General features: G+C 42.4%; 1 protein-coding gene and 1 long non-coding RNA gene across 5 annotated transcripts; one reads left to right on the forward strand and one right to left on the reverse strand.

Annotated features, from left to right (window-relative positions):
* Window positions 1-3,220: 3,220 nt before the first annotated feature.
* LOC101169093 (major facilitator superfamily domain-containing protein 6-A) lies at window positions 3,221-19,774 on the reverse strand. 4 transcript variants are annotated; one of them, XM_011481466.4, is made up of 8 exons: window positions 18,455-18,791; window positions 16,325-17,929; window positions 11,698-11,795; window positions 10,047-10,208; window positions 9,873-9,971; window positions 8,161-8,459; window positions 7,952-7,992; window positions 3,221-4,346 (listed from the first exon to the last, which is right to left on the reverse strand). In XM_011481466.4, the coding sequence occupies exons 2-8, from the start codon at window positions 17,788-17,790 to the stop codon at window positions 4,343-4,345; spliced, it is 2,169 nt and encodes a 722-aa protein (XP_011479768.1). In that variant the 5' UTR covers window positions 17,791-17,929; window positions 18,455-18,791; the 3' UTR covers window positions 3,221-4,342. The 4 variants fall into 4 exon arrangements, with proteins under 4 accessions (XP_011479768.1, XP_011479756.1, XP_004066420.1 ...); XM_011481454.4 differs by lacking the exons at window positions 7,952-7,992; window positions 18,455-18,791 and adding an exon at window positions 19,411-19,774; XM_004066372.5 differs by lacking the exon at window positions 7,952-7,992 and having other exon boundaries at window positions 18,455-18,788.
* Window positions 10,084-15,806, forward strand: LOC144988287 (uncharacterized). The gene is made up of 2 exons (XR_013652147.1): window positions 10,084-10,223; window positions 11,545-15,806. It is a non-coding gene; the product is annotated as an uncharacterized LOC144988287 (long non-coding RNA).
* Window positions 19,775-19,857: the final 83 nt, after the last annotated feature.

A 19,857-nucleotide genomic window follows, 5' to 3' on the forward strand; every position in this document is an offset into this window, starting at 1 on the left:
AAATAATGCGAAGAAGTCGTAAAACTGAACGAAAAAATCTGTAATTTTACGAGACTTAAGTTGTAACAATATGAGAAAAAAAAGGTAAAAAATTTACAAGAATAATGTAAACCCATGACAATTTTTTTTTAAATAATTTTACAAGAATGAAATCGTGGAGTTATGAAAAAAAAGTTAATATTTTTAGAGAATAAATGTATAATTTTATTAGTTATACACTGATAAACATATAAAAAATAAATAAATCGTAATTCTAAGAGAATAAAAGTTTATTCTTAAATGTTGGACCATTACAGCTAATCCAAAGTTCGTAGTCTACGAATTCTAAAACACTGTACAAAAGGTATTTGTTAAAAAATTACAAGAATAAAGTTGTCTATGAGAAAAAAAAAATTTTTTATGAGAATGAAATATTTGAATTTGGTGAAAATTTCAATCTTTTATGTGAATAAAGTTATAATTAATAAGTTATAGGTTTAAAATGTACAACAATACGGTCGTAAAACAATGAGAAACAATTTATAATATTACGAAAATATAATTTTTTAATTCGGAGGAAAAGTTCATATTTTATGAGAATAATGTTATAACTTGATAAGATTATACCTTAAAAGTTTAGGTGATTATTCATCCACTTATGAGGCAAAAGTCCGTTTAATGAGAAAAATACAAACAACAAAAAAGCATGTTTCAGTAGAGACGTAGAGCGCATTGTGGCGGTTACGCTAACATTGGTTTCACAAATAAGCAGACTTAAGGAAAACTATTGACAGGAAACTGAGCCTCTTCAGAAGAAGCGTACAGAAGTTCAGATGCATTATGGGACATGGATTCCTATGATCAACTATGTGGATGGAGACTACACAAACATTTTATTTAAATTAAAAAAAGCATGGCCTTTTCCTTGTTAAATTACAAATAGTTTTTCTCATAATTTGATGACTTTAGTCTCTTAAAAACTTGAGTTTAGTCTCATAATTCTATGACTTTTTTTCCTCGTAAATTAAAGACTTTGTTCTCAGTTCTTTGACTCCCTCCCCCCTCGCATTCCAAAGAGGAAGTACCTGCTGATTCCTGCTCGGACACCTGTTTTAGAACATGTTCTTGATAATCCTTGTTTTTTTTCATGATATTTTGTCTGTAGTGCAATTTATTCAACTTATAAACTGACTAATCCAATGCCGCAAAGAAAATCTGGGGTTTCATGTCCAAAATTTAAAGCAGTGTTCGTGTAGCCTGCTTTTAAAATGGTAGAGGTGTGGCCTTCCGACACTCCTGATTGGGGAGAGTGGTTGCCGTAGACACAAAGACTCAGAACGACTCGGACCAATCACTGCTGGTTCCAACATGACGGCGTCTGGATTGCTTAAAAAAGAGGCAACTTTTAGTTGGAGCTGGAAGGATGGTCATCCACTCGGTCCAGTTCTCAACAGTCAATGATTCTGACCGACGAACTATTGATGGTGAATCATGCCGTCACTCAACAGTAGCAGGGATAGGCTCCAGCAACCCTGTGACCCCTAAAAAGGATTCAGGAGGTTCAGAAAATGGACGGATGGATCTCAGGCCAAAGGCTTCTTCGCACCTTTTCTGAGGCATGAAGACGACTCTGAACATCCGTCAGTGGTTTCATTCAAGTTTTCCTCCTTGATCTTTACTGAGACTCTGCTGCTGGTGGTGGAGGTGGTGGTGGGGTGGCGGTCATCACCTTTCCTTTTCCAGCAAAGATGAGTCGAAATGCTGAAGTGGTTGCAAGTATGAATCCTAGTAATACTTACTGCCATTTGCAGGTGGATATGTCTGCGGGCAAAGAAAATGGTCGTGCGCGGCACAAGGGTGGCCTGCAGGACATATCAAAGTCGCACATCGCTCAGTGGGCCGGTAGAGCGAAAATGTTTATGCACGTTTTTTTTTTCTATAGGCATGCTACAAGCAACAGCTCATAGCTGACGCATGTTAGGGTACGTAAGGGGGGAAGTAAGGCAGATGATGTAACATTTGCGCCAAGTCAGTAAAGAACCAGTATTCGCACCTACGACTAGAGTGTGGCATAAAGGACATCATCAGACAGTGTCATCGATATGTCATAAGTGCGTTTAACATCCGTTAGCCTTATGAATACTTCATGAAACACATACTACACGCATGACAATGGTACATTCCATTTCACTGACCTTCCTTAAGGTGGTCGTACGAGACTCAAAGGAACTGTCAGACACTCCTGCGCTCCCCTTAAGGCTCATTTCTACTGGTCGGTCCGCGGTAAGTCTCTGGAACTCTCATGAATCAGTCAGAATGTTTGCATCACCTCCGTCACGTCTGCGTCCGCAGTCCAGCCATCCGCAACGCAGGAGTTCTACTGCCAGTGTGTCAACGCGTCCGTTTTTATTTCATATTTACGCGATTACGCACGTCAACACCGCCAATAAAACAGTGTCTGCTTGAGCCATAGACGACAAAAGTTACATTTTGAAAAAAAACAACAAAAGTGCATTTTACAAAGACTCGGTCAGACAGGAGAGGGTAAGGGCCTAACCGCTAAAGTTTGCTGGTGACACGGGGATAGCGCCGGAAAGGGGAGGACAGGACGGACAGGAGACGCAACAGAGTCAGTGTAAACTAACTGGCGGTGTTGAGACGGACTCCCCACGCAACAGAGACGCATCGCAGACGGACTTAAGTAAATTCGGGGTAGAGGTGCGGCTGGTCTGCTCTAAGACCCAAAAACTAGCAAAGCCCGTACGGGCGCCAGCGACCACGGAGCCACAAAGCTGGGATTTCAGTCCGGTTGGGAATAACGGACTGGCCCCGCCTGATTATCCGTGCAGTTGATCTTTGAGGAGCTCTGGAGAACAAACAGTTGTTGACTCGTCTCCATGGATCTCAGCGGGGCGGCTCAGTTTTATTATTATTTTTTTATGACAGCACGCAGTCTCGTTTTTGAGGAAGCCTATTACTGTCCTCCCACTCACACCCATCAGTAGCAGGCGCACCATGACCTCAATAACCCTCCACTCACACACAACCACAGAGCCCCAAGTCATGCGCTGGAGCGCTACTGCCATCAAGTGGCCGCTGTCTGCCACTGCAGGCACTGAAAATTTGACATTTTAAGGTTTAGAGACCAAAAAAAACCCAAAATCTTTTGTTTGGAGACTTGTATACTTAAATATTTGTTTAACGGATTTTTTTCTGAAAAAAAAAGGCAACAACAAATCCCTTTTTAGTCTTTTTCCAAAATATCCTTTAATCATCTGTGCAACAAAACAATGAACAGAGTTCATCTTAAGGCTTTCCTCCACAGAAACGCTGAATACTGGGAACCTTTTGGCATGAAGTGGAGAGGCGAGTCCGCGCGGGCGTTGGCAGTTTGAACAGTAGGGATCGGGCGGCGTTAAAGACGGATCTCCGTAGGAGTGCCGTACACAAGAAAACTTCAGATTAAGAGGCTTACAAAGACGCCTTCAAGTCCAGAATCTCACTGATCAAATGTGTGCGGAAAAATAAAGATGCTCACAAATGCTGCTGAATTCCTCTTTTTCTTTCTGTCAGCGTTTGCAAAGCAAATCCACACTGGAGTGTTTCTACAGCAGCTTTAGACATCCACGAGGCACTTTTCACTCTCAAATACTTTCGGGTCGGCCCCAGAATCAAACAAAAACGTTTGATGTCTGTTTAGCGTTTAGGTTTTTTGAAAAATAAAGTCATTTTTGAAGGAAAAAAATGCTCATTTCTGAACCGTATTTAACACGACTACCTGCTTCGTTTCCTGAAAAGTGTCCAAATACAAACTAAACGTCAAAAAAGTGAACTCTCTGGACGTTGAACTGTATTTGTCGACCGTTCCCTACAGTAAATGAAGGTTAAAGCCGAGTCAGCTTTGATGCTTTCACCATAGAGGCGCAGCGTCATGTTTCTGGATCAAAGTGCTGAGTCATTGAAGCAACACTCCGCTAGATTTGAGGGAAACCGGGTTAAATAGCTTATAAAGAGGCGTGTCTGACCTTTACGGATCAGACCAGGCAAAACGATGAAAATAAGGAGGGGGGGGGGGGGACTTCCGCTTCGCCACCCAAACAAACCCGCAAAAATTCAAATAAATAACTTAGATCCCAATAATTTCCAGGTCTTAATTATGGGTATAAATACAGAGTTTAGATCCGTCTCCGTGACGGAGGTCAGCTCAAGTGTGGCTGAGTGTCCTCCTCCATGAAGGGGGGGGTTCCCTCTGAGGCGGGCTGGGTTTGGTCCGTCGGTTGCGAGTCGTCGTTGCTTCTTTGTAGTTCCTGTTGGCCGCCGCTCGCCGTTGGCGCCTCCTGGGTTTGAGGTGGGGCCTCATCAGTCACCTAGCAATAAAAAAAAAGTGTTTAAAAGATGAGGAAAAATTGAAACATTAAAATACGTTTTTTTGGTTTTGATATTTAAAATGTATAAATTCTATACATTTATAAGTGAAATGTACTTTAGACTGAAATGAGCCTTTTTGGAATTAGAACTAAAAGTGAAATGGGGTCCAAACGTAGCAGGAAGCGGCTTGGTCGTCCTCTGCATAACCTCCAAAGGTCCGTTGTCATTTCTTTAAGGCTTTTCAAAAATCTTCCAGACTTTTAAGGAAGGCTTTCTTTGTGCCACAAACACGTTTTGGTGCAGCTTCTAGCCCGTCCTTCAGGGGAAATCCTGCTAGCTGCCGTCTTTGATGAGTCTTTTTCAGGAAGCAGAAGGATGGAAAATGTGTTCCGGGTTTAAATCGGGATGAGGTTATAATCGGTTGAACTGACTTTCTTCCGTAAAAGGTTTCCAAGGAACCCCTTAAATTCTCCCGAAAGTTTATGAAAACTGGAATAAATCAAAAAGAAAGCTTCTTTTTATGAGGTCGTCATGGTAACTGGGCAGATTTGAAGCTGTAGAAAAGCAACTTTCTGACAAACGTGGTCACTTTGATGATCTTGAATCTTACTGCTTTGGGGAACTTCAACCCATTTGTGTCATTTATGTTGTCATGGTAACCCCCCCCCTCCCATATTTGGTTCATTGGCGTTTTTTTTCAGACTCTGAATCCTTTCCTTTCAGGTTGTTGCCCCTCATATCGCGGGTTCAGGCGAGGCCTTCAGGGCCGAATCCACCGTGGGACTCGTGGAAATGGACGTGGGCCGAGGCGGCGTGCGCTGCCTGCCATCTGAAATGTCAGCTCTTGGGTCTGTGGGTGTTTGTGGCACCAAAGACTGAATCATCACATCATTTTGACTGGAAAAATCCAAACGCACAACAGTTAACTGAGTGTGTGTTCTTTTGATTTCCAGATTTAAATATTTGATTCGTGCAAATGTTATCATGATTCTTTATTCCAGCCGGGGAAGTCCTTTTGAAAAGAACCCTCTCTTTGAAGGACCTCCCCTTTATAACCCAAGAGTTGCTCAATGGCACCGTGGTGTATAGAAGAAGGTGAACCCTGACCTTTACCGTTTAAGACGGGGTTGACTTTAAACAGATTCACGCGCCGGTTTTAAATCGATACCTTGAGGCTCCAAACGTCTTTTAAAAAAAACGTCTTTTTAAAAAACGCAACTCTTGAACCGCGATCAACACAATTCCAGCGGATCCTTAAGGGCAGAAAGACGACTTGAAAAGCGCGTTTCTCCGTGTCAGAAACAGCCGATTGGCGTTGGGCGTGTAAACAGTCGATACGTTACAGGCGGTCAAATGTGTGTTATTTAGGCATCGCCGGTCACAAAAGGTTATTAATGAAACTTTCCCACCTTTGTTGTTGTGCTGTTCCTGTGGTAAAGCATAAACTGATTCTAACGACTCGACCATACTAAAGTGTTAAAGACGGCTGTCACTACTAATTATTTCAGTGGTCGATCAGTTCACGATTTTTTTTTAGATTAGTTGATTAGTCACATAAAATGATGTGTAAATTTTCCCCCAAAAGGTGCCGGTACTCCGTGGAGACCCGCCTCATGTTTGGTACTTCTAATGCTCGGCGTTTGGTGCGTTCATGAAGATAGTATAGTTCATGAATTTCACCTTATGCAAGATAAAACGGTTAAAGTCCCACGTAATCTATATGCTAGGACAAAATTAGCCATAATTGGCTCGGAAGCTATGTCGGCACTAAATCACTGTCTAAACTTCCCATCAAAATAAAAGATTTTTATGAACATTGTGTTTTCCTGCAAGTAGTAAATATTCTGCACAAACGTTTGCAGAAGTGCCTTAGGTTGGGTTGCAGCGTCTTTAAATCCATCCTCTTCCAGCACTAAAGGTCTCTTTCCTTTAAGAAACACGTTAAGGATGCTCTGTGGAAGAGTTCTCTAGTCAACGGCGCAGACCAGAATTCCGGGCTTCCGCGTCCAGAACGGCCACGATCGCGCGTCTCTCCGCAAGTTTTTAAGTCCGATCGTGAGCTCCGCGCACAAATCAGGCGTCCGTTGATCGCACAGACAGTTCAAATGGTTGAACTTTTTCACGCTGAACCGCGGTAACGCAGCACTCTGACCAATCGGGGATTTAGTGATCTGTTGGGGGCGTCGGCATCCAAACATGGAAGCACCAGCCGCAGTAATCATGATCATGAAGGAGACGTCAATCTTTGCGGTTTGTGTTCAGTCGGGTTAATACGAGACCAAGACCAACATTTATAGGAACAGAGCTCTGAAAAACAAACATTTGTGGGATTTGCACCGCTTAGACTTTGTGCACCGAGCCTCTTCCTGTTGTAGATGGTGGACAAGCGTCAGTAAACAGCAAATACACAAAAGAAGAAGCGTCTTCTCCCGGTCGCTACCTGCGGTGACACAGCATTAATGCAATTATCGTAAAACATTTGGTTCTGACGACTTTATGACAGTATAGTGTTTATGCAACTGCTGTAAAACAATTGGTTTCTGACACCTTTGAGGAAGTAAAGCTTACAAGAAAATGACATAAATCATATGATTCTGACCACTTCAGGGTAGTAAAGTTTTGCTACCCAGAGATGCTTTTCTCCACTTCCGAGTTTATGGAATTACATTAATTGTGGTTGAAACATTAAACTGAAAAGCCGGCGGCGGCAGCTCTGGTATTAAAAGGTTTGGGACAGATGATGGGAGCTTCGAATTTGACCTTTTTTTGGAAGAAAACTGATTTTCAATTTGACAAAATGAACTTCTGAAAAGAAATAAAAAATCTGCAACACGGATTAATCAATTGTTAATCAATCGTTGTGCCATTGTGCGCGCGCACACATTGCATGTGTGTGTCTCTGATCAGAGCAGCCGGACTCGTAGCTTCGTGTTTGAATGCTTTGCTACAGGGGGCGCAACAAAAAGAAGGCTTTGGACTGCCGTCCGTTCGCTTGTTCTGTGCGAGCGAGTTGCCAGGATTCAGGATTCCAATCAACAGTGTGACGTCATCATTAGTCACAGCCTGGACACGGCGCACAGTTTATCCGATCTATTCTTTATTTTACCCACTGGCACCTGTTGGGCTCAGCAAACATTTGAACATTTTTGCCAACTCGTTTATGTGAAAACATTTAGGTCTGTTTTGTTTTTCTGAAGGTTTTGTTTTGCGTACAACAAAGTCAAATGTGGCTTTTGTTGGAAGAACGTTTGTGTCAAAACAGAGTTTTTTTTTGTGCTTTGACCTGCGATGAACAAAGACCAGCAGCTGCAGAACTGGATCACCTGCACGGACAGGTGTCCCCACCTCTGCAGCTGCTCTCCACATCTACGCTTCAGCGCAAGCACACAGACAGGCAGGAGGGGGCGGAGTCAGGACGGATGGCGGCAGGCAAGCGATGCATGCAGGCGTCGTAGGACGCCTCAGGCCGGACGACACACCCACAAACCGCGCCACTCGTCAGATCACACGACAGCGAGCACACAGCAGAGCGTGGACCCGTCACCGCAGCATCACACACACACACCGCCGTTTGGCGTTCACCGCCACACAGCCAACGCCTCACCTGTCTTCAGAGAGCAGCCAACCGATGAGAGGAGGAAGTTTCTGATTAGTGAAAGTTACAGATTTAGAAGAACAGTTTCACAGACAAAAGAGTGGAAAAACTCCACTCCAGCAGGTTAGTTTTGTTAGTTTTTAGTAATTTCTGCTTCAGCCTTTAGACTGTTTTGATGCTCATTAAAGTTTGGGTCTGGAGAAACTTTATCCTTTTACCTCCGGCGGTTGGTCGTCTGTGGCGGCTCGGCTGCTCCTCTTCAGGCTGATCATCTCTCTGATCTGGACGATGGCGAAGGAAATGGTGACCCAGGGGGCGCCAGAGAGCACCCACGCCGGCTTCATGGGGTCCTCCTGGTCCTGCTGGTGCTTCGTCTTTTTGAGGAGCAGCGCTGTGGCCGGGCGGGCCGGGACGGGGCTATCCACAGCGTTCTGGTTGTGGTTCTGAACCAGGTCGATGGTGGCGATGGGAACGGGGCTGGACGGAACCGGGATGTTCTCCGCCAAGATTTTGTCCTCTGAAGGAAAGCGTTGGAATCAGGGCTTTTTGTTTCAGAAAGATTTACTTTCAGCCGACAACGGCTCATTGGGGGCTTGTCCGGGATATTCTCAGTTTACGATAGAAAATGAACCCACAGAAAAACCTATTTTGTCTACAGGTTAGAGGAAAACAGAACTCTTCTGTAGTAACCCAGATGTTAAACACATAAAAAAAGAGATTAACTCATTTAGAATTTGAATCAGTCTGACGTTTAGTATACAAGTATAAAAAAGAACGGCTGTTTTAATCTAATGACATTAGATCCAATTATTTAAAATCTCCATCTATATTACAAACTAAAAAAAACATGAATTGCAAATAAATATGTTTTTAAAGAGTTTTTATGACTTTTCTATGAAAAAAATAAATAAATTTCAGTTTCTTTTTCAAAAGTTTCAGGATTGTTGAATGAAAGGATGCACCGACCTCATGGTACAAATACATGAATGAATGTTTAATTTGTATTTATTGAATTAACTGTGATTCAGCAAATTGGTTAATAAAATTAAAGCCACAATTAAAGCAAAAATCTATAATAATTACGTTTAAAAAAATCATAAGAAATAGTCAAAATATTACACCAGAATATTACAAATATTAGGAAAAACAGTCAACATGTTACAAGAGTAATTACGGTTCAAAATCCATCAGAATCCAGAGCATAAAAAGCATAAATTTACAATTCTTTTCTCATATTGTAGAACTTTATTTTTGTGTAATTTTCCTTTTTTTTTGCATAATTGCAAATCTTTGTTCAATTTTTTTCCATTACATTTTCACCATTTTCTCATAATTTTACAACTTTATTCTTACAAATTTATTCTAGAAATTTGATGCCTTTTACTTTGAAATGCATTTATTAAAAATAGCACTTAAACCGTGGAGTGCATACTATTTCAAAAATCTGGTCTCTTTTTCACTTTAAATATCAGAAATAAAAATTTTCGACTTTATTCTTGTAAAATCTGGATTTTTTTTCTGATACTGTACAACTGTCACAATTTGGACTTTTTTCCCCTAATAATCGTCTTGTAAAATTCTGACTTTTTTGTCATAACTGTACGACTTTATCCTGGTAAAACCTGGCCGTTATTCTCATTCTCATGAAATATTGATTTTTTTATCCATTATTGTACAAAAATTCTAAAAAAAATTCCTGATGACTATTTTCGTAATTTTTTAACTTTTGATCTCATAATTGTACAACTTTATTCTCAAAAATTGTACACAAACGATCAGAACAAAGTGGATAATGAGCACTATCCACCTTCTCTAAAAGGCTTTTATTCTGGAAATGTCTCTTTTCCTGTACTTGAGTTTATTTGGTAAATGAAGACTCAGGATTGTGCGTCTGTGAAGAGCAAAGGCTGATGGGAGTTTTCCCGCTCACCTTTCTCTCTGCCGTCTTCACTCAGACACTGGATGAGGGAGAAGATGAGGAGGATGACGAGGGAGGCCATGCCGATTCCTCGGAACGTCTCGGCGGCGCCTGAATCAAAAGCGGTTCATTAAAAAGGGCACAGACTCAGAACATCTAGAGGAGGGGGGGAGGGGGGGTTCGTACCAAAATAATTGACAAAGACTCCTCCCACCATGGCACCGCAGCCACGGCCCAGCCCCAGGTGCAGCCCCTGCAGGATCCCCTGAGCCGACGTCCTCAGAGCCGGGGGGACGGCGGCGCTCAGGAAGGAGATGCACGCCGCCCACACCGAGGCGTGGGTCACCCCTGCAGGACGCACAGGTGAGCTCTTCCAAACACAGACCACACATGACAGGGCGCATTCTTTGCTTTTGCAGAGCAGAAAGAGGAAAAGTTTTAGACGAGAACTGAAGCGAGCGAACAGACAATTATCCGGTCTTTTCAAAGGCATTCTGGGAGTTTTTTCCCTCCAGAATCACACCTTTTTCTTCTCTTAGGCGCCTCGATTGCGTCACGCAGAAACAAAAACAGATCAAACACGTTTTCAATTCATTCAACAGAGCTGCTGTGGACTTCTCTCTCCTCTTCACAAAACCTTTATCAAAATAAAAGAACAGACTTCCTGTCTGTCCTGTTGAAGCTGCTTTCAGGAAATGTGTTCCTCTGGGTGACTCGACTTCCTGTCATGTGACCACACGCCCGTTTTGGCCTCATTTAAAGCCTTAATCCCTGAGGAGTCGGAGCTTTAAGCCCCGATTTGTTCGTTGACTCGGCGTGTTTTCTCTGGGTGGACGTCTCAAACCGTTTATGGTTTTTTCCACTGGAATATTGAAATGAAATAAAACCAGTTAAATAAATAAAATACTGAACTAAATATAAATCAGTTATTTTAATTTTTGTAATTTTTTAGGTTTAAATTGTTTTTCACAAAAAAAAGGACTTATTGACCTGCGATGCTATGTGTTGCCATGGTAACCCCTACAGAGCCCGCGCCAATCTCGCTCTGCAGCCACCTCCCCCGCGGGGGAGGGGGTTGGAGCTAAGCGGGGTGCAGGTTCTGCAGCCGTTACCATGACAACGCCTCGCAACGCATTCTAAATAGTTTGCTTCTTGTGGAAAAACAATTTTGACATTAAAAATTAGATTCCAGTACTAATGATTGATTTAAACTTTCCTCCCCATCGTCTCTGTTCTTAAACGTAAAGCTGTTCTTCGTTTATCGCAGGAGCTGCGTTTCCCGAAATAGACTAAATTAACGATGTAGCCTTTTCTTTTTTTTTTTTTGCAATGGTTATAAATATTTTGGAAACAAAGATCTGCTGGCGGTCGAATCGTTTTGTAGATTTGGCGAGCTGAACGCATTCTGTACAGCAAACGCCGCACGGAGGAGATTGATTGACAACAATCTACAGCCAATCAGGATGCAGAACACAATGCACCGGAAAAAAAAAGAAAAAAAAGTAAACAAGCGAAATTGGGCTGAAAAGGGAACTCTGTGTTATTTTGCTTTATGTTTATTTTACATTATATTCTGTCTTTTAATCAGGTCTTTTCCCTTTTTTGTGTTGTTTTGTTTGTGTAGAAAAACACGTATTTGAAACTTCAGCTTTTATTTTGATTTTTTGTTTTTTTTGTTTTTAAGCAAATCCAGAAGATCAACCAAAAGCTTCATGAAGTCCACAAACAACAAGCTCCTGGTTTGGGGGACGGATCTCTCCTGCCGGTTGAGCCTCTTGGACAAACAGTCGTCGGTTCCTGTAAGCCCCGCCCCCCACCGGATCAAACGGCTGGTTACCTTGAAGGACCTCCATGGGCAGAACGATCCAGGCGTTCTCCAGGTAGGAGATGTAGAGATACCGGGCGGTGTTGCAGGCCAGGCCGATGTACAGCACTCTGGACGGGGAGGTGAGAAGAAACGAGGCTTTACATTCTGAAAAGTGAAGGTCCAAAACCCGTCCTGGACACTTCCTGTCTACACATCCTGTTAAAGACCATCTCAGAGAACGTCCTGCATCAGAGGACTGTGGGTAAACCTCGCCCTCCTCGTGTTTGTTCAGGCAAAACAAACAGGTTTTAGACAGGAGGGGCCGTCCCGGATCACCTCTGATGTGTAACCACAGCGCCTCTGACCAACCAGCATCCACGCCTTTTCAGAACAGCCTTTACAGCGGAGGAACGTCCGAATCCACAACAGGAGACAAACGGAGTTTAAAGCTCCAACTACTCAATTTGACGTTTTTAAAACAAAGAGCCTGAAGGAAGGCCGTAAAAAAACAAAAAGAAAAAAAAAACAATTTAAAATCGCAACTTTGGCCTTTGATCCTCTCAAATTTACATTTTGGTAAATTGTTCTTCCTGGTTTGGTTTTCTAGTTTCTTAAATTTAGGATTCAAAACGTTCAACTAAACAAATTTAAAATCGCAACTTTGGCCTTTGACCTTCCCAACTTTACAAAAAAAAAAAAAAAAAAAAAAAAAAAAGTACAGATTCTTTGAAGTCTTAATTTGGTAATTCAAACTTCCTGTTGTTTTTGTTTAGTATTTTTTTTGATTCAGGATTTAAAATATTTATGTACACAAATTAACAAATTGAATTTTCGCCTTTGATCCTTGCAAAGTTACAGCAAGAATTTGAAAGATTTTTAGAAATCTAAAGCTTTTATTTTGGTAAGTCAAACTTCCTGCTGTTTTTGTTTTCTATTTTCTTAGTTTTAGGATTCAGAACATGAACAAGAACTATGATTATAGGGATAAAACTGCTGTCAAAAATACTGAATACACTTTTATTTTGCAAACTTCTTTTCACTAAAAACTATTTTGTTTATTAAAAAAAAAGTTTTCTGTTGAACTTTTGACTTGAACAGATCAAAAGTGGAATTTTCCATCAATAAAACTGTAATTTCTTCATTTAAAGCTCACTGACAGCAGTTGTTTTGAGTTATTTAATAACATTTTTGTTGCTACCGTTTCAAATTCAGCTCCAATAATCAGCAGAGGTTACCAAACACTCATATTGTTTCCGTTTATGCTAACAGGAAGTCAAAGGTAAGATCACGGGAACGGCGGCACTCTTTCAGGAAGTTCAGCTCAGAGTCACGCACAGCCAGACTTCCTCCATCGCCACAGAGGAACCTGTCGAGTGGCGGCCCCGTGGCTCCTGCACAAACAAACGCCCCGATCTAGCAACAGTCAGTCTCACGGATGGCGTTTCCTCCACAGGAAGTGGCAAAACCTAAACCAAAAAGACTAAACGGGGTTTGTGTTTCAACATCTTGTGGAAATTTTTCCATTGACAATCCGGAACAGAGCCAGAAGGTGGTAGTGCGGTACCGGTCCGGTCGTCCGTCAGCTGATTGTTTTCAGCTAAAAAGAGCCAAAAACATCCGCCTTTCATTTAAAACCACTGAAAATAAACAGAATTACTTTGATTTAATTAGGATTTTTGTTTCGTTTTTAACATTTAAATGGGTAAATGGTTTAAACTTCTGATCACAAAACATCTTTGACCCGTTTTTATCCATTTAATGGGTCCTAGCAAACAACACTTGACACTAATGAAGCGAACTTTTAACGAGGCCGCAGGTTTTCATGGGATTCAGTCTAGTTCACAGCTGCTTGGGTTTCTGTGTCATTTATGTTGACGGTCTAGTTGTTGGTGCAGAAACTGCATTCCTTCCTCCAAAACCACTTTAGCCACAGACAAAAGGCTGTCTTTTTTTATTCCTATGCAGGAATGCAAACGCGGGCGTTTCAGCGCCTTCCGATGCTAAATTCACGTAGATAACGTCGTCTTCAGAGCGGCATCGTGTTGGTTCAGGATCCAGTTGGACCCGTGGAGCGGCGTTTACAGTTCTGGCTTTGTGGGGGGTTTGGCTTCTTTCAGTGTCCTCTTAGAAGTGACTTATTTTCCCCTTTGATGTTTTCCCTTTTTGCCTTTGATCTTTTCCTCTTGTTCCTTTGATCTTTTAACAGAAACTATCTGACAAACAAAGGATCGTCAGTGACAGCTGACGGACGACCGGACCGGTACCACAGCATCACCTTCTGGCGCTGTTCCGGATTGTCAATGGAAAAATTTCCCCCTTACGTGTGCAGACATCACCAACGGAGACGAAACATCGTTACTTGCGTTTTGTTTGACCAAACATGCTGCTAAAAGCCTCATTTTAACATGAATGTCAAAAGCAGAGTTTGAGTGTACGACTGAAAGCAACTCTGGATTTATTCATGTGGAACGTTTGGAACGCCAGAGAACCATCGAGATGTTCCGGAAGTTGAAACGGGTTCCTGCAGGTTCCTACTGTCAGATTTAAGTCGTATCAAGACCTTTGTAAGGCTTCTTAGCACAGAAGTTGGAGGAAAAAATGTGTACTTTAGATGAATAGCTGTTGGGGAGAAAGAGTTCTCTATTGGAGGTTCTTTCTCCTTTTTTTCCCTTAAATTTGTCCAACAAAACTTGCAAACAGACAAAAATGTACACTAATATTCAAGAAACCGTACTGCCCTCATCAATCCTTTTTTCGTCTTTAAAAAAAAATCTAATTTCATATCATAAAGGTTTTATATTGTTTATAAATTCAACCCTAAACGTAGGTGTTTTAAACTTTCAAAATCAAAAGAATTCTATACATTTATATTTATTAAACAACAGAATTGTGGGTGTTCGGCTCAAATTACCAAAAGAATTGACCAAACTGCATTACAATGTTTTTAAAGGCGGCATTAAACCCCCCCACCCCACCCCCTCTGGACGCAAAAAACTATTGAAGTAGACTTTTACATTTAAATTATACTCATGTACGAGTACTAGCTAAACACTTCTCCAACACAAAATGTGAATTCAAAGCAGATCAAATGAAGGTCTAGAGGGAACTGAATTAAAGACCTTTTGTAAAGTGTCATTTGTAGGTTTTTAAAATAGATTTCTCTAAAAAGAGAAGGTTCTCGCCCCTAAAAAATATTGACACGCGGAAGCAGTGGATGCAGTTTATTTTCCAATGAATAGCTTGAGCAATAAAAATGTTTGAATCAAAGAAACCCAGCTGTGGAGGTTTTGTTTTGTTTGTGCTACGTTCTTCAAGGACATCTGGACTGGAGCAAAAACGGCTTCTGGAGCCGGTTAAGTGTAGCAAACAATGTTAGCATAGCTAGCTTGGCAATAAAAGTTGATGGGGGTAAAGTGTAACGTGTCTTAGGCTGCTCTAAATTGACTTTAGATCAAAGATAAACACCCGTATAATTACGTTTGACAAGAGCAGCTGTTACTCTACATTAAACTAAATTTCCTATGTGTTGCACTCAAGGGAACTTTTATTTTTAAATCTTTATTATTAACAGATATAAAGATTTTTTGTTTGTTTTTTAAGGGCGATGCTTTTATTTTGAAGGGGTGTGACTCATTTCCATATGCTTGCAGGGTTCACAAAGAGGGAATAGTTTCAGCTGAAGCTGAGGAATTCACTGCTCAAGTCTTCTGGGCGTTTACAGATCGGGAGCTACAGGAAAACAGCCGACAAAAACGGTTTCCAAAATATTTCTTGGATGTGAATTTTTTTTTTTTTTTGTTAACAAGAGGATAAACTCTGTTAATCTGGTTACTTTCCACATTATTTTCTATAGAAATTTAAGCAGGTGAGCTTTAGTCCATTCATTATTTAGTAACATTACCTATATTTCCGCACCTTTAATAAATAGTCTATTTCCGAATTTATGTCATTTCTAAGGCCTAACGAACTCTAAGGCGCATAATTACCGACTTTGTTAGTAACACTATTCTTAATCCCAACTATGTTAGAATTATGTAAAAATGAACAAAAGAAATGGTCGCTTCATGTTAGCCATGCTAGCTTATAACACCCAACCAAACATTTTGACAGAGTGCAATATATATATATAAAAAAAATAAGGCGGACTATTGCTTTTTGAAAAACAATGTACAAAAACTTTCAAGTGCTCCTTAAAAAGCAGATTTTTTTTTTAATTGTTGAAAATGTTCTAACTAATGTGTCTTTAAAGCTTTAAAGTCCTAATTTGTCAAAGAAGAGCGGCTCTTCATAGGAGCCTCAACAGGTTTTGGTTACTGATTCATTGAGGGCTGTTCTTCGTCACCCAGCAGCCTTTGCTCCAGCGTCACTCAGCCGTTTCTGGCCGCGCCGGCAGATTGATGCGTTTGGATTTGCAGCCTGAAATCTAACACCGCGCCTCGAGTGTCCGCTCAGCCCCGGACGGAGTCAGGGACACGGAAACCCCGAGCATCAATGACGGCTTTGTGTCAGAGCGCTCGCCACTGCTGCCTCCCAGAAAAACAACAACACGCTCTCAAACCCGACCCGTGCCAAAGGCCTCAAACACGACAAACATGTGACATTAAGAACTCAAATAAAACATGCTTAGAGCCGTCTTAGTGTTCTACGATCTCCTTACCGGACGTGGCCCACCAGCTCGATGAACTTGTGGCTGGTGAAGTAGGCGCCAAGTTCTGAGATGTGGCTGAGGACGGAGCAGACCCCGAACAGCGTGGTGGTCCCCTTCAGGTCCTCCAGGTGCCAGTACAGGAAGCTGAAGACGAATCCGTAACCGAAGCCCATGAACCAGGCCACGAAGAGCACGGAGCTGTAGCGCACTGTGCACAGCAGCCTCAGCAGGTCGCTGTAGTTGAACTCCTGGGGCGCCTCCGAGCCGTTGGGGGTCTGGTTGGAGGAGCTGGAGTCCGTTGGGGTTTGGGAGTTCGGGGACTCCTCCACCACGTCCGGGACCTCCGGCGTATAGTCCGCACCGGGCTCAAAATAAAACTGCGTGGCCACCACAAAGGCCACGCCCATCAGGACGCCAAAGACTATGAATGCGATACGGTAGTTGTGCAGGCGATAATCCGGCGGGACGCAGCCCTCGATGTGGGTCTGAATGACCACGTGGGTGTTGTCGATCCAGATCCCCACCAGGAGCATGGCCAGACCCCAACCCAGGGAGCCCCACATCCTCTGCAGGCCGTAGCGGTCTCGGGCCTTGCCCAGGTACTGCAGGGTGACCGTGTCCACGATGGTGACGGCGGGCGCACTGAAGAACTCCCCTACGATGATGACGAGCAGAATGATGAGGAAGATGGCCTCCACCTGGTCCTGGTTGAAGACGATCTGGTACTCCTTCATTGGGGTTGTAGGAGGCTGGGTGCTGGTTGTGGTGGAGGGTGCGGTGGAGTTCTCAGTGGAGTTGGTGGGGCTGTAGGGGGCCGAGGTGGCATTGAGCTCAACGCTACGTTCGTGTCTGAGGAGCACGCCGACGGTCCAGTCCAGCACACTCCTGCGGTTCCTGGTGGGGTTGGTGGAGTTGCTAGGTTGCGTGACGTTGGAAACGGTCGGCACCGCCGTGGTGGTCGAGGACCCACTCACCTCCACGCACTGCATGTCTGCTGGGTTCACGAACCCAATCCCGCAGTTGAAGACCAGCCAACACAAGACGGAAAACAGCAGCACCGCCTTGCCCTTCTTGAACCGGTCGGCCACTATGCCCCAGAAGGGGGCGCTGCAGAACTCGATGAAGTATCGTATGCCAACGAGCAGTCCGCTGCGGCTCGCCGACATGCCCAGCTGCTTGTAGTACACCGCCAGCAGGGGGTGCAGAGAGCCGTAGGCGGCGTAGAAGAAGAAGTAGAAGACTTTGGAGATGAGCAGGTGGCTGTTGACGCGCAGGCACAGCCTCTCACAACAGTCCATGGGGGCAGGTTGCAGGTCCTGGACCGGCTCCGGCTGGGGGTCCGGTTCAGGGGCGCCCTGCTCCCCCTGCTGCTCCATAGACAAGTACTTGAAGGGCTCGGACAGCACGTACTTCTTCTTCTTCTTTGCATCCTCCTCGTCGTCCGGGAGGATGGCCAGCTTGTCGTCAGCCGCCATATCTCGGGGATAAGCAAATGGGCGTCCTGGATTCAACCAAACGGTGCGGTGCGGTGCAGCGGCGTCCGCTCAGCTGCCAAACATCTTGTCCGGCTTTTTCTGATGGAGGGGAAAAAAACTCCCAGAAGTCTTTTCAGCACTGCGACAGAAACACACAAAGTGAGTAAAAATAGATACTAAAAACGATCTGAAAGTATCTACAAAAAAAAGGGGGGGGGGGGGGGGGTCCTAAGACATGATTGACGGGTCTCTTCCGGGTTCTACCTGTACCTGGACTTTCAAAATAATAAAGTTTTCCCTTCTAAATTTCGTTTTTACATGATTCCGGTTCGGGACTATTTTTTTCTAATGTTTATTTTTCTAAAGGCGGAACCAGACGTTACTTTTTAACTTCGTCTGATGTTCTCCGGCTGTCAACCGAACATCTCACGCGGAAGTGTTTCATATTTCTGCGGCGCGAGTTTTTTTTTAACGCACCAAAAACACTAAAAAAAATAGGAACAAAAGGCGACATTTATTATTTAAGCACACGATAACCTGACTTTTCAGTTCCTTACTCCGTATTGACCTCTTTGTCTTTTTTTAGACCACTAAAAACGTTTAAACTAAGTGGACTAAAAAACGAACTACTTTACAGAAAACAAACATTAAAATAAAAACGTACCTGTTTAACTTTAACTTCCCGCTCCTATGAAACGATGACTGCGCAGTTTCTGTTGAAATTTTCTCCGCCGATGGACATTTTCACAACACAAAAAATTCAAATATGACTTTTAAAGGAGTTCCGCCATCTTTACATTTGATGTGTTTCCGACAAAAACTACAGATTTGTTCTTTGTTTTTTTTCCCCTCTCGTCTCGTTTCCGAGCCGGGCTCCCTTTGTATTGAGAACAACAGCGGCTCGTCAGACCGGAGCGGAGCTCCCACCTGTCCTCGCGACGCGACTCTCATCAAATTCAACTCATTTGCCAAACAGCTTCCGCTTCAAACCTTCAAAATAAAACAATTTCCGCTTCCCACTATCTTCCTGTTAAAACGATTTGAACTACTTATAAACATTTTAGGTGCACTAAACGTTAGTTTTTGTTAATAGTTGTTAAATATATATATATATATATATATATATATATATATATATATATATATATATATATATATATATATATATATATATATATATATATATATATATATATATATATATATATATATATATATATTTAAATTAAGTGGTTGTAAATTGATTAATAAGACATAAACAGGATTAAAGATCGAATTTCAGATCAATTAACAACTTGTCCTTCTAACACTTAGACGTTAAAATGACTAATTAAATTACTAAAACGTTTTGCCGACAAGAAATTACGACATTTTTCCTCAAAGACATATAAAAGCACCGTCAACTTTTACCGTGCTTTTATTTTGCCGACTTCCGGTTTATGTCACAAGGAATGAAAGCCTGAACGTCTCCTCCGCCTTAATTAAATGAAAGCTTTCATTAATCACCATGTAAATATTGACACTACTACATTCAGAGACATGCCACACATCCTACATAGACAGGGCTGACTTTTTAAAGGAGGAATTCATGTTTATAATTAATAATATCACAATACTCACCACAACGGAAAGAGAAAAGAGTCGGAAATTAGGTAAACATCTCTGTTAAAATTCTGAGGTCAAAATTTTTACTTTGAAAATTATTGAAAAGGGCACAAAGTTACACAAATTAAATATTTGTATTTCAAAAATCAAAACTCTAATGAATTATGGCAAGCGTGGATATTTCAAATCTTCTTGGGCTATAAAAGTTTTAATTCCACATAAAAAAAAAACATTTGTCTGAACAGTTTTCGCAATTTAACTTCAGGTGGGGCCTCAGAGGATCGCATTCCGCCTTAACAAAAGAGCCACATGAAGGGCTCACTTTCGCAGACGTGACGGAGCAGGAAGCGGCTGCAGACCGCACCCTGCATGACGTCATGCGGACGGATGCAGTACCACCTCACAGCCTGCAGAGGGAGTCCTTGACCTCCTGACAGACGCTCAACGAGCCGGGAGCTCTTC

This window comes from Oryzias latipes, chromosome 2, assembly GCF_053564925.1.
Source record: "Oryzias latipes strain Hd-rR chromosome 2, Olatipes_Hd-rR_3.1".
NCBI lineage: Eukaryota > Metazoa > Chordata > Actinopteri > Beloniformes > Adrianichthyidae > Oryzias > Oryzias latipes.

Excerpts from the sequence above, each read along its gene's own strand:
- LOC101169093 (XM_011481454.4), bottom strand. The coding sequence starts at position 17,790 with ATGGCGGCTGACGACAAGCTGGCCATCCTCCCGGACGACGAGGAGGAT. Across the intron at positions 10,209-11,697 it reads GCCCATGGAGGTCCTTCAAG|GGGTGACCCACGCCTCGGTG; the intron begins GTAACCAGCCGT and ends TGCGTCCTGCAG. Across the intron at positions 4,347-8,160 it reads CAGACGACCAACCGCCGGAG|GTGACTGATGAGGCCCCACC; the intron begins GTAAAAGGATAA and ends TTTTATTGCTAG.